Here is a 14,998-nt window from a genome sequence, read left to right on the forward strand (position 1 = left end):
GACTCAGAGTTTCAGACGAATACTATTCTCAGATTTACTTATCCACAGCTTATACAAATTGAAATATTAAATTAAAGAAATTACATTGTAAAAGTTAATTCACTTAATTTAATCTTAAAATTGATAGTAAGGTAAGTAAGAAACCAACACTTTAACCTAAAAATAATATAATAATAAAATTAAGTCAATTACAACAAATGTATTATATAGTTTTAAAAATGCATGTTCATATACAAATTATATTTTTTTATTGACCATAGTAAACACTTTACTAAATATTCATAAACTTACAGTTGAAAGCTTGTCCTTTATCATCCGAACCTTTGTTCTTAGATTTTTTTAATGGCATTTCGACTGATGTTTGAATCCCTGGCAAACCCAAATCCTTTTTAGGAATCGACGTTTGAGAATTTTACTTCGAAGTTTGTTTTAGGTTTTCCTTCTTTGCGAGATAACTTTCTTTATTTAACTGTTCGTCAGAATGAGTCCTCACCACACTACAGTGTTTTCATAATAACTGACAAGACGTGGATCTTGTAATCTTTTAGAGCTAGTCAAAGAAGGATCAAGGAATGTCGAAGGTGAACCTTCAACCGACACAGTACTCGAGCAATAAATCTGTTAGTGGGATTGAAATATCTCTTCTGTAGAATCGTACCTTAGTGCTTGACTTACTCTATCAAAAGGAAAAAAAAAATACAGATATTGAATATTTTAAACAATGCATTTGATATAAAAGAAAATTTCTAGTTATTTATAATAATTTTATAAGCTTTATAAGGCTATGTCAAACACTTGTCATAAACAAAATAATGAGTTATGTACTCTAGAAGAGAATTATTTTATTTAAAATTAAAATTACCAACTGTGCGCATGGACCCTATTTGACTTTTAAACTATTTGTTTATCAAATTGTTTGTCAGCCTATTATTTTATTTGCTATAAGGAGTTTAGCAACATATGAGTCACAAACAATATATAAACAACAATGTCATCAGTACTGCAGCAAATCTCACAATTACTGTTGGTGTCTTCTACGCAACTTGTACAGAAAAATGTGTGATTTCATACACTTTTGGCCTGGCATGGCCAGGTGGTTAAGGCACTGGACTCGTAATCTGAGGGTTTTAGGCTTGAATCCCTGTCAAACCAAACATACTCGTCCTTTCAGCCGTGACGGTCAATCCCACTATTCGTTGGTAAAAGAGTAGCCCAAGAGTTGGCGGTGGGTGGTGATGACTAGCTGCCTTTCCTCTAATCTTACACTGCTAGATTAGGTACGGCTAGCATAGATAGCCTTCGTGTAGCTTTACGCGAAATTAAAAACAAACCAAGCCAAGAATTGGTAGAGTGAAGAATTATCCAATCATCTCGAAGTTTTACTTTCTTGGCCCAGTGTTTTCTTAAGAAAGAGAGTATAAGAAATAAATCAACGTAAAACAAAGATAAGAGAAAAACACAAACTAACATTTGTTTTAAGACTAATGAACTGGAACGATATAAAGAAATGTCAGAAATGCTACTGTGAGAGATGTCATATGATACATTTAACTTGAAGATGAGCCACTGATGATGAAGATGTCAGAAGGTCGACAAGTTGAAGAGCTGGACAGATTGTCTTTGGAAGATAAATTGTAGAATTTGATTAAAGTAGGAAAGCTATAGCCGTTAACTTTTCCTTTTGCAGTTTATAACACAACGTGGAATGAAAGTATTTTGATTTGTTTCAGACAAACATGAATCTCTGAAGTTGTGAAATAACAACACCTTTAGCCAAGTTATTAAGAATTGATTACAATATTAACAGAAGGAAGACCATACACATTAACATGTATCTTTGAAGTTGTGAAATAACACCTTTAACCAAGTTATTAAGGATTGATTACAATATTAACAGAAAGAAGACCATACACATTAACATGGATCTCTGAAGTTGTGAAATAACAACACCTTTAGTCATGTTATTAAGGATTGATTACAATAGTAACAGAAGGAAGACCATACACATTAACATGTATCTTTGAAGTTGTGAAATAACAACACCTTTAGTCAAGTTATTATGGATTGTCCTTGATGACGAGAAACCCATTTGAAATAAAAATGTATCTCAGAACGGCTGGTATAAGTGTTAACACTTTTCTTGATAATCAGAGAACAACACTTCGACCTTCCAATGACATCTTCAGGTTAACAAAGACAATTTGTGCTAGCCGTTCCTAATTTAGTAGTGTAAGACTAGAGGGAAGGCAGCTAGTCATCACCACCCACCGCCAACTCTTGGGCTACTTTTCTACCAACGAATAGTGGGATTGACCGTCACATTATAACGTCCCCGCGGCTGAAAGAGCGAGCACGTTTGGTGCGACGGGGATGCGAACCTGCGACCCTCAGATTACGAGTGAGTCGCACGCCTTAACACGCTTGGCCATGCCGGGCCCCCGAGCCGAGGGAAAAATGTAATGCAAAGGACACGAAACCGAGGGCTAAAAAATACTAGAATGTGCCTAGTAAAATTTAGTACAATAAGAAAAATAAAGTTAAATGATATCTGAAATGGTCTCGATGAAATGACACGCAGAATTGTCCAACTCCGTACTGTCTGAATAAGAGAAGAGTAATTATACTTTTACGTACTCTACGTTGTCAACCGGAAATTAACGACAATACTAGATCCAGAAAGTCCGTAATAGTCTTAGACTACATCAATATAAAAAGAGGAATGGATAGTGCTGATCAAATGCTAACAGGCTACTCATCTAAGAGGAAAGCAAATGGATTTCTAGTTGGTATGTTTTATTTTTTACGTGTATGCTGGCCAAGTGTTGATTTCTTTTCGTGGCATCATCTTGGTACCGATTGGAATAGAGGAAAATTAAGACAAATGTCGTTTTTATGAAAATGTTGTAGAAGAAGTAATTCAATAAAATAAACAAAAAATGGTGACCAAGTACAACAAAGTCCGATAGACCACAAAACAGCAAGTGGTGCAAAATATATAGAGAAAAAAGATCAGATTAAAAATATCAGGGTTTTGAGTGTAAAACGAATTTCGAAACGTTAAACGGTAGTTTGGTGACTGACAGCAAGTTGTTGAGGGTTGTTGTTGTTTTGTTATTTCCATATCACTTTCATTTCCTAATTTTTCAATCAAAATTTACAGCTTTATATTGTTGTATATTATTGTGTAGCAAACTAATATGAAAAAATGAAAGTATTTAAAAACTATAAAAAACAATTGTTTGTTGTTTTTTTCGAGTCATTCTACATCGGACTATTTGCTACATCCACTCCGGGGAAATCGAACCTTGGAGTTTAGGGTTGTAAATCCGTAGAGTTACCTCTATCACATCACTGAAGAGTACAACGTAGATCCGTGAAGTCGATATAAATCTCACCTGAAAATTAACAGATAAATAACAAAAGCTCCATTTTATACACAATGGTTCCCAAACTATTTCAGTCTCAGGTTTCCTCGATGTGAGTAAAAAAGTGTGAAGCTCCTAACTTATAAAAATGCCTTAACTATGATTTTAAATGTTTCTCTGCACTACTTTAGCAATTGATTAAAAACAAAGAGTACCGTACTAAAACCAATAACATCTCTTTTCTATATACTGTATTATTTAATTCATTCGATAAAATTTGTCAGCATATTATTTATTTAAAATTAAAATTAATTCAGCATATTTGTTTTCCGTCCATTTTTGGCGCCACCACTCCTCCAGAAAAAGCTTCATGACCCCCAAGGGGGCTTCCGCTCCTACTTTGGGAAACTTTGTTGTTCACTGTTCTTTTAAAAAAAAACAACTTACATATTCTTTAATTATTTCAATCGAAACAAAACGTTTACGAATTATAATTTAACAAGGTTTTAGAAAGGCATTTCGCTGAAACATTTAAACTGGCGAATAAAACACTATTACAAATGGCTTTGCAGTGGGACAGATATGTAACAAAAATGTGTATTTTTGGCAGAAAGCAAAAAACTTGTCTAAAAAGTATGCTGATCTCAAACATTTAAGGAAGCATGGAGTCAGACAAAAAGCTTCCGTCTAAAATAATAGTAGGATCCTAATGGAACGAAACAGACATCAATTTCCCCCTTCATTTTTAGAGCTCTTCTCTATTTGATTGCCCATCCTCGCCTAGTTGACAAGTGCATTTATTTTTTTCAGTTTCGTCCATCGGTGGGATCAGCAGATAGCCCCATGTGGCTTTGCTATAAGAAGGCACACAAACACACATTTTCAGTTTCACAACCTAGTTATGCTCTTCTTTACAAAATTCCGGTTCTATGGAAAGTGGATATCTTTCCTTTAAAAAAATTTGAAATATAAAAATATAAAACGGTGAATTATGAAAGTCTAAAATGCTTGCCTTGACAAATATGCAAAAGTAACACATATATATTTAAGAAAAAAATTAGGTTACGTAAATCAAAATACAACTCACTATGGTTGATCTCTCCAAAGATTTTAAGACTTTTGAGACTAACAACTATAACTGTTAAGAATATTGAGATAAGTTCTGCCACCTGTAGTTAGGAATAACTCAAGGAGAACATTATTTATGACAGGAACAGGAAGTATTGTAATGTCACAATTTGTATTTTTTTTTGTGTACATGTGTACTCAATGAATAAACACATATCAACAAGTTATGAGCCCAGGAATGCTCTAACAGTGCTTAAACAGATGAAACTGTTTTAAAATTGTTAGTACAAGTAATCCAAGATATACTGAGGATTACTGTAGAACAGTTTTGGATGACAATTTTTGTTGGATGGCACAGGATTTACATGGATACTTTATCACAAGTGCTGGGTGATTCGTTTCCTTTGTCTGGAAGCCATTGTGAAATACCAAGATAAACTGTAAGTAAGATATTGATTGACACTATTTTCTAAAGTTATATAAAGGGAGAAATAGATCTAAATCAAAGAAAGAAATATTACAGTTGTGGTTGAAATAGTTTGACAATGGAAGACAAAATATCAATTGATAAGTTGGGAGAAAATAATTGGGCCACATGGAAATTTCAAATGGAACATGTATTGTGAGGAAGAGGCCTATGGGACCATGTGACTGAAACAGAGGTATTGGCAGAGAGAGCCAATGATCAAACTAGGGCAGATTTCAACAGGAAAAGGGAAAGAACATTTTCAACAATTATTCTGAATATTCAAGGTGCACAACTCTATCTTGTCACCTCATGCACAACTCCTAAGGAAGCATGGAATGTACTGCATGCTCACTTTGATAGGAACACACTAACCAATAAACTATTCCTGAAAAAGAAGTATTTTCGATGTGAGATGAAAAAAAGCATGACGGTCCAGGAACATTTGAAACAAATGAAAGAATTAACGGATCAGATTGCTGCGGTTGGGGAAATAGCAGAAGAAGATCAGATTGTTACCTTACTTGGTAGTGTGCCAGCTAGCTATGATACAACTGTAACAGCCTTGGAAACCAAAACTGATGATATCTCATTAGAATTTATGCAACAGACACTGATTAATGAAGAACAAAAGAAGAAAAGACCACATCAAATGAAACATCATCAACTGCATTAGCCACTCGTAGCAACTTCAAACCACATGGAACACAAGAAACAAAGGAAAAATGGTAACAGCTGCAAGTGTTACAAGTGTGGCAGAGAGGAACATATAAAACACAATTGTCCAATACTGAAGGAAATGGTCCACAAAGCTAAGAATGTGGATATTAATGTGGCGGAAGATTATACTGATGGAAACAATGGTGTTGCATTTGTAATAAACCAGGATAAAGGAATAGGAAATGGGGAATGATTGGTGGATTCTGGTGCGTCTAGGCATATGACACACCAGAGGAACATATTATCAAAGTATTACAAGTTTAGCACACCTCAGCAAGTTAGGATTGGTGATAGAAGAACTGTTGAAGCTCTTGCAGTTGGAAACTGTAAACTAGAAATGACATTTAAAGTCAGTAATTCAAAGCATGTCACAATGCTGATTGCCCTTCATATACCAAAATTAGCTAGCAATCTGTTTTCAGCAGGAGGTGCTACTGAAAAAGGAAATATTATGCAGTTTGGAGTTAATCGCTGTTACATCAGAGGTAAATCAGGACAACTCCATGGCATGGGTACAAGAAAGAATGTTGGTCTATACCTACTAGACTGTGAGACCAGTGTTATTGAGAATGTCTCAGTAGCCTCAAACAGCAGCATGAATGGCTTGGATATATAGCATCAACGACTAGGCTATGTCAGTGTTTCACAGTTACAGAAGCTTCTCAGGAGTGGAAATGTAAGTGGAATCAAATTTTAGAAGTCTGATAAAGCCAGTTTCTGTGAGGGATGCACTGAAGGTAAAATGCACAGGAAGCCATTTAAGTCAGTGGGAGAAATCAGATCAAAGAGAAGATTGCAACTGGTACACAGTGATGTCTGTGGTCCTATGCAAACTCCATCTATTGGAGATAGCAAGTACTTTGTTAAATTTATTGATGATTACTCAAGATGCTGCAGAGTGTATTTTTTGAAACAGAAGTCGGAAGCTTTTGAAAAATTCAAGGAATTTGAGAAGTTGTACTCAAATGAATCTGGAGAGTGCATAAAAACCCTGCGCACAGATAATGAGGGAGAATATACGTCCAATGAGTTCCAGCAATATTTGAAGTCAAGAGGCATTCATCATGAGATGTCAGTAGCATATTGTCCAGAACAAAATGGTTAAGAAACAGAACTCTTGTGGAATCAGCAAGAAGCTTGCTGTCACATGGTAAGTTACCAAGAATGTACTGGGCGGAAGCTGTAGCTACTGCAGCGTATGTGGGTAACAGAGTATCCACATCGGCAATAAAAGATGGTTGTACGCCATATGAGAGATGGTATGGAAAGAAACCAGATGCAGAACACATGAAAGTGTTTGGATGTCTTACATATGCACATGTGCCAGATGGTCAAGATAGAAATTAGACATGAAGTCTATGAAGGTACGTTTCATTGGATATGATAATTACACCAAGGGATATCGACTGCATGATGAAAAATCCAAGAAGATTTTTATACGGCGAGATGTTATCTTTAATGAAACAGAATTTGGTCAAGAGCCTGTGACAAATGAGTATATCTCATCAAGTGAACAGATAGTGGACCAAGAAACAAAAATTAAAACTAAAGATAAAGCTGAACGACCAGCAAGAAACAGGAAACCCCCATCTGCTATGGATATGATGAGTATGCTGATATGGCAGCAGCAAATGAATCAGTTTGTCACACTGCAAACTTATGCAGTATGTTAGAGCCAAGAACATTAAGTGAAGCAATGTCAAGTGACAATGCAAAGGAGTGAAAGTCAGCCACAGATCTGGAATTTGAGCCTTTACAAGAAAATGACACCTGGGATCTGGTGGAATTACCAACTGGAAGAAAACCTATAGGTTGTAAGTGGGTATTCAAAGTTAAGTATGAAAATACTGGAAATATAGAGAGGTTCAAGAGTAGGCTGGTAGCCAAAGGTTACTCGCAGAATTATGGTCTGGATTATGAGGAAACCTTCTCCCCAGTGGTGCGCTATGCATCAATTCGCTCCTTGATTGCATTTGCTGTGCAGAACAACTTAAAAATTCACAAGATGGATGTCATAACTGCATTTCTGAATGAAAATCTGGATGAAGAGATATACATGGAACAACCGGAAGGTTATGCTGTTTCAGTGAAGGAAAACCTTTTGTGTAAACTGAAGAAAAAATTACTGTGTGGATTAAAACAGTCACTACGCTATTGGAACAAATCATTTCATGAACAGATGATGGAACTGGAATTTGTTCAGAGTTCAGCAGATCCACGTGTTTACATAAGAAAGGGTGAAAATCTAGCAATAGTTGCAGTAAATGTGGATGATATTATTTTGGTTGCTGATAGTGATGACGAAATAATCACTATAAAGGAAGCACTGGAGGAAAAATTCCGCTTGAAAGACCTTGGAGAGCTCCATTACATCCTTGGACTCAGTGTTGTTCAGGATGAAAAGAATAGCTGTGTATGGTTAAATCAAAGATAGTATATCCAAACTAAGCTGGTGAAATTTGGAATGACTGAGTGTAAGGCAGTTGCAACTCTATCAGATGTAAATGTGAAACTGCAAAAGGATGATGGTATTAGCACTCAGGTTGACCGCAGTTTGTACCAGTCTTTGGTAGGCAGCCTTCTGTATGCTGCAATGGGAACAAGACCAGATATTGTAGTGGAAGCAATATCTAAATATTGTGCTTAGCCCAAAACAGCACATTTGACAGCAGCAAAGAGAATCCTACGTTACTTGAAAGGAAAAGCTGATCTTAGTCTCAAGTTTGAAAAGGTACAAGGAGACGTCATTACTGGTTACTCAGATGCAGATTTTGCTGGAGACCTGAATGGTAGAAAGTCCACAACAGGAAATATCTTCATTCAAGCAGGAGCAGCTGTAAGTTAGATTAGCAAAAAGCAATCCACGGTGGCCCTGTCTACCTCAGAGACAGAGTATATAGCCTTGAGTCTTGCAGCACAGGAAACAGTATGGTTGAGAAGACTACTGCAAGAAATAGGTTCCGAAGTTGATGACCTTGTTCGTATCATGGAAGATAACCAAGGAACAATCACAATAGCACAGAATCCAGTGGGTCATGCAAGAACAAAACACACTGATATTCGTTATCACTTCATTCGCCAATGTGTGCAGAACGGTTCAATAAAACTGGAATATTGTCCCACAAACAGTATGACTGCTGACATTCTTACAAAGTCACTTGCTAGAAATGCATTTGAAAGGATCAGAGGTAATGTTGGACTAGCACCAATGGATAAATGAACCAGATAAAGTGACGATTATAATAACAGATTGAAAGTAATTGTAAAACATTTAGAATAACTGTAAAATTATTGATAGTAATTGTAAGTTTGTGTAAAACATAAAATTAAGTGGGAGTGTTAAGAATATTGAGATAAGTGCTGCCACCTGTAGTTAAGAATATTGAGATAAGTGCTGCCACCTGTAGTTAAGAATAACTCAAGGAGAATATTATTCATGACAAGAACAGGAAGTATTGTGATGTCACAATTTGTATTTTTTTTTGTACATGTGTACTCAATGAATAAACACATATCAACAATAATAACATACAACCGTTTGAGATTGTCGAATATTTTACAGGCAAAAATACAACAGCGGTAACAGTATTAAATGCAAAATATGTTACGAAAATTTGACTGGTTAAAGAACGGAACATAATATGTGTTTTTGTGTGTGTTTTTCTTATAGGAAAACCACATCGGCCTATCTACTGAGATCACTTAAGAAAACCGAACCCCTGATTTTAGCATTGTAAATCTGAAGACTTACCGCTGTACCAGCGGTGGACCCAAACATAATGAAAAACAGAAAAACTAATTTGCACTGATATCAGGCAACAAGTCGAAAACGACATATACACAAAAAGTCGGACAGCGCTACTCTCAAATTGCTTTCATCAAGATAATTTCTGAATAACAGAAAAAACACTTATCATTATATAGAAATAAGAGTAAAATAATCTCTCCAAAGTTACTTGTTATCCACGTTAATTGGTCACTCAAAAATAGGAAGAACAAAGTCTCCAGCTATTAAGAAATTTCTAAACAGTTGATTGCTAGAGAAACTAATGACAGTAAACAAATTAGTTCTTCAGTGGCGGAATCGACCTACGACAATATATAACTAGGACATAAAAAATCTGATATGTTTTTAAAAACAACATTTGTGGTCATTGTTTCGTAACTTTATTTACTTAACTGTATAAGCAGAAAATTCTGTTTGTAATGATATTTCTTCTTTGGTGTATTATAACAACTGTCTAACAAACTGATTTATTTGAGCGATAGACATGGTTTAGATATACGTAACTGGTCCTTGCTTTGGGTAACACATGATACATTTCAAAAATACCTTCATATTGGAAACTGAGAGTACTGATTTGTTCTTCAGAGAAAGCATTTGTTGTTGTATGTGAGCCAAGTTTTTCTTAGTTTTACATAAAGCTTCTCAAGAACTCTTTGCACATAGTAATCCCTAATTTTGTATAATCTTGTATAATCAAATACAAGAAATTGTCTCAAAGTGCACACAGAGTTTTTGCACAAACGTATAATGAATTTTTAAAGTGCGAATCAATCCATTTGCTATAAACTATTATATACTACTCAGTAGAATTACATTGTAAGTATAAATGAAGCTAATAAAAAAAGAAGCATATACATTAATATATAGAAGAATATATACCGAAGTTTTATTTTATATAAGCTAAAATGTATTTATTTGGACATATAGATTTAAACTACTATTGCGGGTGATGTAACTTGCAGTAAAAAGTAAAAACTCTCAAACTCCGTTTTAAATATCCTAGGGATGCAGCAATAAGTCTGCAGGCTTACGACGCTAAAACTCGGGTTTTGACAGCCGTGGTGGGCAGACGACAAATAACCTGTTGTGTAGCCTTGTGCTTAACAACAACCAAACCACACCATCTCAGAATTAGATATTAATAATTCAAGCTTTCTTGAAAAAAGGGCATTCTGTATCTTGTGCGTGTTAAAGAAAAACCTGTTCATAAAACTAGATTTAGGTTAATATAAAGAAATAAACTTCTCATATCTTTACATTTTAGCAGAAATGAGACAGTCTACCTCTTTAGTAAATAATTTAAATTAGTGCCTCTAGGTTTTTATTAGACGCTGGCTGACTGCTCGTGATATGAAGGTAAATTTGAATTAATTTTGTCTGAAAACTAAACCTACATAAATGTTTTATAAACTTGTTGTCTAAAATACAAAGTATTTGTATTATATGTAGTAGCGATATATTTATACAGTAATAATTTTTTCCTAGTACTTCACGAAAACAATATTTTTGTCTATATTTGATCATGTTATGTAAGTCGTTCTTGATTAGAATTCTGACTTATATATACTTTTGTTATGCTGAAAGTGCTTTCTTTATACAGCCTTATAAGATTGAATCATGTGAAAAACTAATTCTAGAACAAATACTCCAGCACGGTCAAATATCTAATCCTGCTATTAATTAATTGTTACAACAAAGACAATAAATTTTATGGTAAAGGGCAAACACATGGAGGTAAAACGTTTAATAAAAATATTTATGAATTTTTTTATTTCATTTTAAAAACTCTATTATCTAAGAGGTCCTGTATGGCCAGGTGGTTAAGGCACTCGACTCGTTATCCGAGGGGCGCGGGTTTGAATCTCTGTCACACCAAACATCCGTGCCCTTTTTAGCCGTGGGGGCGTTATAAGTTACAGTCAATCCCACTATTCGTTGGTAAAAAAGTAGCTTAAGAGTTGGCGGTGGGTGGTGATGACTACCTGCCTTCCCTTTAGTCTTACCCTGCTAAATTAGGGACGGCTAGCTCAGATAGCACTCATGTAGCTTTACGCGAAATTAAAAGAAACAAACAAACAAATCAAAAGATAGACGTATATATATGTACAGATGATTTTATCATATCTGAAACAAAACACAGTTACCTTGCAATCGGTGTGCATATAAGGAATTGCTGTTCGATACTGTTATATTTTGTATTTCAAAATTCTCCGTAAGCTAGAAACATCAATTAGACTTACTCATTGGTATATATATAAATATGTGTATGTGAGTGAGTGTTTGTGTGTGATACGAAAAGGATTTCATCTTGGTAGTGTTTGAAATTTAGGAAAAATCATTTGTGTATTTTAAAATTTGTGGCTTTTACTATCATTATACTGTCTCGAATAGATGCTAAGTGTATAATTAATAATTGCAGACGTAGAACTAGTTTTAAAGTGATATCCGTTTGCAAAAGCGATGTTTACTCTTAGAAATCTTATCTAACGTGAAAAACCATGAAGAATAATGTATTGTAGCCCTATTTATTGTGATGAAAAGATATAAAAGTTATTTTTGACACATACAGTCACTATTGTTTATTACGTAATTTGTTGTTATTTCTGTTTAAATTTGTAACTGTGTTGTTATTTTTCTCAATATTGAAAGAGTTTGTTGTAAATGTGATAGAAAATATATAAAAAAATAAATGAATTAACTTGAATTTCCGACGCAAGATATCTAGATGGCAATCGAGCATTATAACTACTCTAACACTTAGTCTTTGTAATCGAATGTTAACAAATAGCAAATTATTCAAATTTTTAATTTCGACCATCATGTTATCGTGCTTTCGAAACGTTGTTTGCTCCTCTACGTAAAAAAAATTTCTCAACCCAAACGAACCGTTTTTACATATATATTTTTTTGTTCAAGTGGGTTTTCTCGACATCACTGATTATTAATCCCATACATAGTATAACCACTGGATATAAGGGATAAATATCCACTAAGTATTACCCAGTAGATTTAGATTTAATGTATGGCCCAAATGTTGTTTCCCTCTTAGCAAAGTCATCAACCAAAATAATTTACTATTATATGTGGTTATATGGAAACTGATCCCACCGGATAACTGCTTCCATAGGAAAATTTCTCCCTGGTAAACTGCCCCCCCCCTGCAACATATATTCTTATATTAATATAACTGAGTAAATTAGGAAAATACCACATATTTTTTTTTATTGTATAGAAGAATGAATTACCTAAAACTGTTTAACCCTGTACTTCCGGCTATTCTTTACTGCGCATGTCACGAGGTTTTAGTAACTTACATTCAAATATTAATGAAAATACTCTTTGTTTAGGCTATATCAATTAGTATAGCATAAAATCATAGCTAATAATCCACATTTTACTAATGTATATGTTTTGAGTTTAACATGAAACCTATGTTATCTTCTCTTATTTGAACAGTTTTAGATAATCCATTATTCTACGAAGTACAAGAAATGTCTTTTTTTTCCCCTTTTTTTGTCAGCTACATTAATATATGCCTGCAGAGGGCAGTTATCGGGTTACCATAAATACTTAAAAGTTATTCAAGCATACATTTGTGGAATCAACAGAAATGTATGTAGTAAGATAATATCACTAAAGTGCTCCCTTTTTTTCTAGTTACAAAGCAGCCAATCAAACCATGAGGATGCAGCACTTGTCAATGCAAACTCGGGGATTCTCTCTTAATACTAAATTCATTTTAACTCCTTTCACATAATATTTGAAGGGCCTTTCAGTGCGAAAGAATTTACTAAGATATAATGAAAAGGTTATTTTACAAATAGTTGAGTATATTATGAAGACTAAGTCACGAGATAAACAACCGTTATAAAGTCTCAATAGACTAAAATGCATCAAACTATATTTTGACATTGATTGTTTGGCCATAAATACTGTTAAGTTATTTAAAACTAATTACTTTTGAGAAGGTTATCTAACAATCCTTTCTGACACAAAATATTCATACATTCAAATCATACGGTTGTTTCCACACTATATCATTGGAATTTCCAAGAGAGGGATATCCTTAATGACATTGAGAAAAAAAAGGAATATGGATAAATTTCGGGCAAAACCATTCAACAACAGACTTCCAAAAATGTATACCCTGAAAATGGTAAGCAAAGTGAGACAACTTGTAATAGATGAGAATCCACAAACAGAAAGGGCAGTACCAGAAACCGTTTATATTTCCCAGGCAACAGATGCAACAAAATAAAGAAAGAACTTCACTTGGAAATGAGTCCAACAAGGTATGTGTTTACCAAGAAAAGATTTCCAGTCATACCTCCTGTTCAACCACCACATACTTCAAGCCGCTAGAAAATGGAACGGATATTCATGGTAATCTATACAGAAACACACTATTTAAGTTAGGGGATGCAGTTTCTATGGTTTTCTGCATGTTCTAACGGTTGATGTTTGAAAACTGTTATCCTCATGTACAACATGGACCTAGAAAAAGTGGCATGCTTTGAATATGACAGCTCTGCGACTGAGCCTTTTGCAATGTAACCTTCTCAACAGGGCTGTAGAGATGCATGGTCATCAGATATAGCGTGAATAGGCGAGGGTAAGTGGACTATAACAAAGTGGTTAGGTTCAATAATCGTCTTAGTATAGCATAATTAGCCCTCTGTAGAACATTTCTCTTGAAACTTAACATGAGTGATTTATTTCATTATAGGTAAGACTAACAGAATGATTAACTGAAAATAATACTGGCATCAATTAATGAAACCATGTTGTATTTTTTTACAGTCTTGTATAATAAAAAGTACCACTATTTCATTAATACTGAAGCTAGTTTCATATATAATATATTGTAATTCCTGGAAATGGTTTAGATTAAACTGCTAATAAACTTCTGGTTATAGATATATAGGAGGATTGGACTGGACCTCTGCAATGAATACAATAATAGCTGTAACAAACGTTTTAATGGTTACTTATGGAGGCCCTTTTACCCATAATGTCTAAGCGATCAGATTTTTATTATATATCTCAATTTATTTCTACAGATCTAGTTAATGAATGAATAAAAAATAATTACAAGACAAACAAAAAATAAGCAAATTTATCTCAGGTTTAAACCTTTCACATTTTACATCTATTGAGTTGAGAAATAATTCGTGAGCGTTTTTTCAAGTTAACAAAATATATTCATAAATGAAACGGTTTCGCAAAATATTTCATGTCATTTGGTAGATAATTTTTTGCTCTAATAGATGGTGTGTTTGATTTTCCTATGTCTGTAATTTTTGCTTTCATTTTCAGCTCATTAAATGGAATGTCAAGTGGACAAAATCGAGCATTTTCGACACCATCTGCTTTTCGCATATAATTTCTTGCAATTTCGTTTACAACAATGCATGCTATATACCTAGGTATTACATGAAATAAAGTATCATAATAAATGTTTTGGGTGTAATGTGTTCATGCATTGAAGTATTGTATAGTCTTGCATGTAATGCTTGAATGAAATTATTTAAAAACGCTCACGAATTATTCCTCAACCTAATATTAACCCCAGAATTCTTATTTTACATCAGT

At 34.2% G+C, this 14,998-nt stretch overlaps 1 protein-coding gene across 11 annotated transcripts in view; it reads right to left on the reverse strand.

Annotated features, from left to right (window-relative positions):
* The window catches only part of LOC143249617 (cAMP-dependent protein kinase catalytic subunit 1), a 102,037-nt gene that overhangs the window by 50,690 nt on the left and 36,349 nt on the right, over nucleotides 1-14,998 (reverse strand). For all 11 annotated transcript variants that reach the window (XM_076499765.1, XM_076499768.1, XM_076499767.1 and 8 more), the window contains one exon: nucleotides 292-676. In XM_076499765.1, coding sequence (XP_076355880.1) covers nucleotides 292-349 — 58 coding nt within the window. In that variant the 5' untranslated portion in view covers nucleotides 350-676. The remainder of the gene's footprint in view (nucleotides 1-291; nucleotides 677-14,998) is intronic.

Source organism: Tachypleus tridentatus, chromosome 4, assembly GCF_004210375.1.
Source record: "Tachypleus tridentatus isolate NWPU-2018 chromosome 4, ASM421037v1, whole genome shotgun sequence".
NCBI classification, from domain to species: Eukaryota; Metazoa; Arthropoda; class Merostomata; order Xiphosura; family Limulidae; genus Tachypleus; species Tachypleus tridentatus.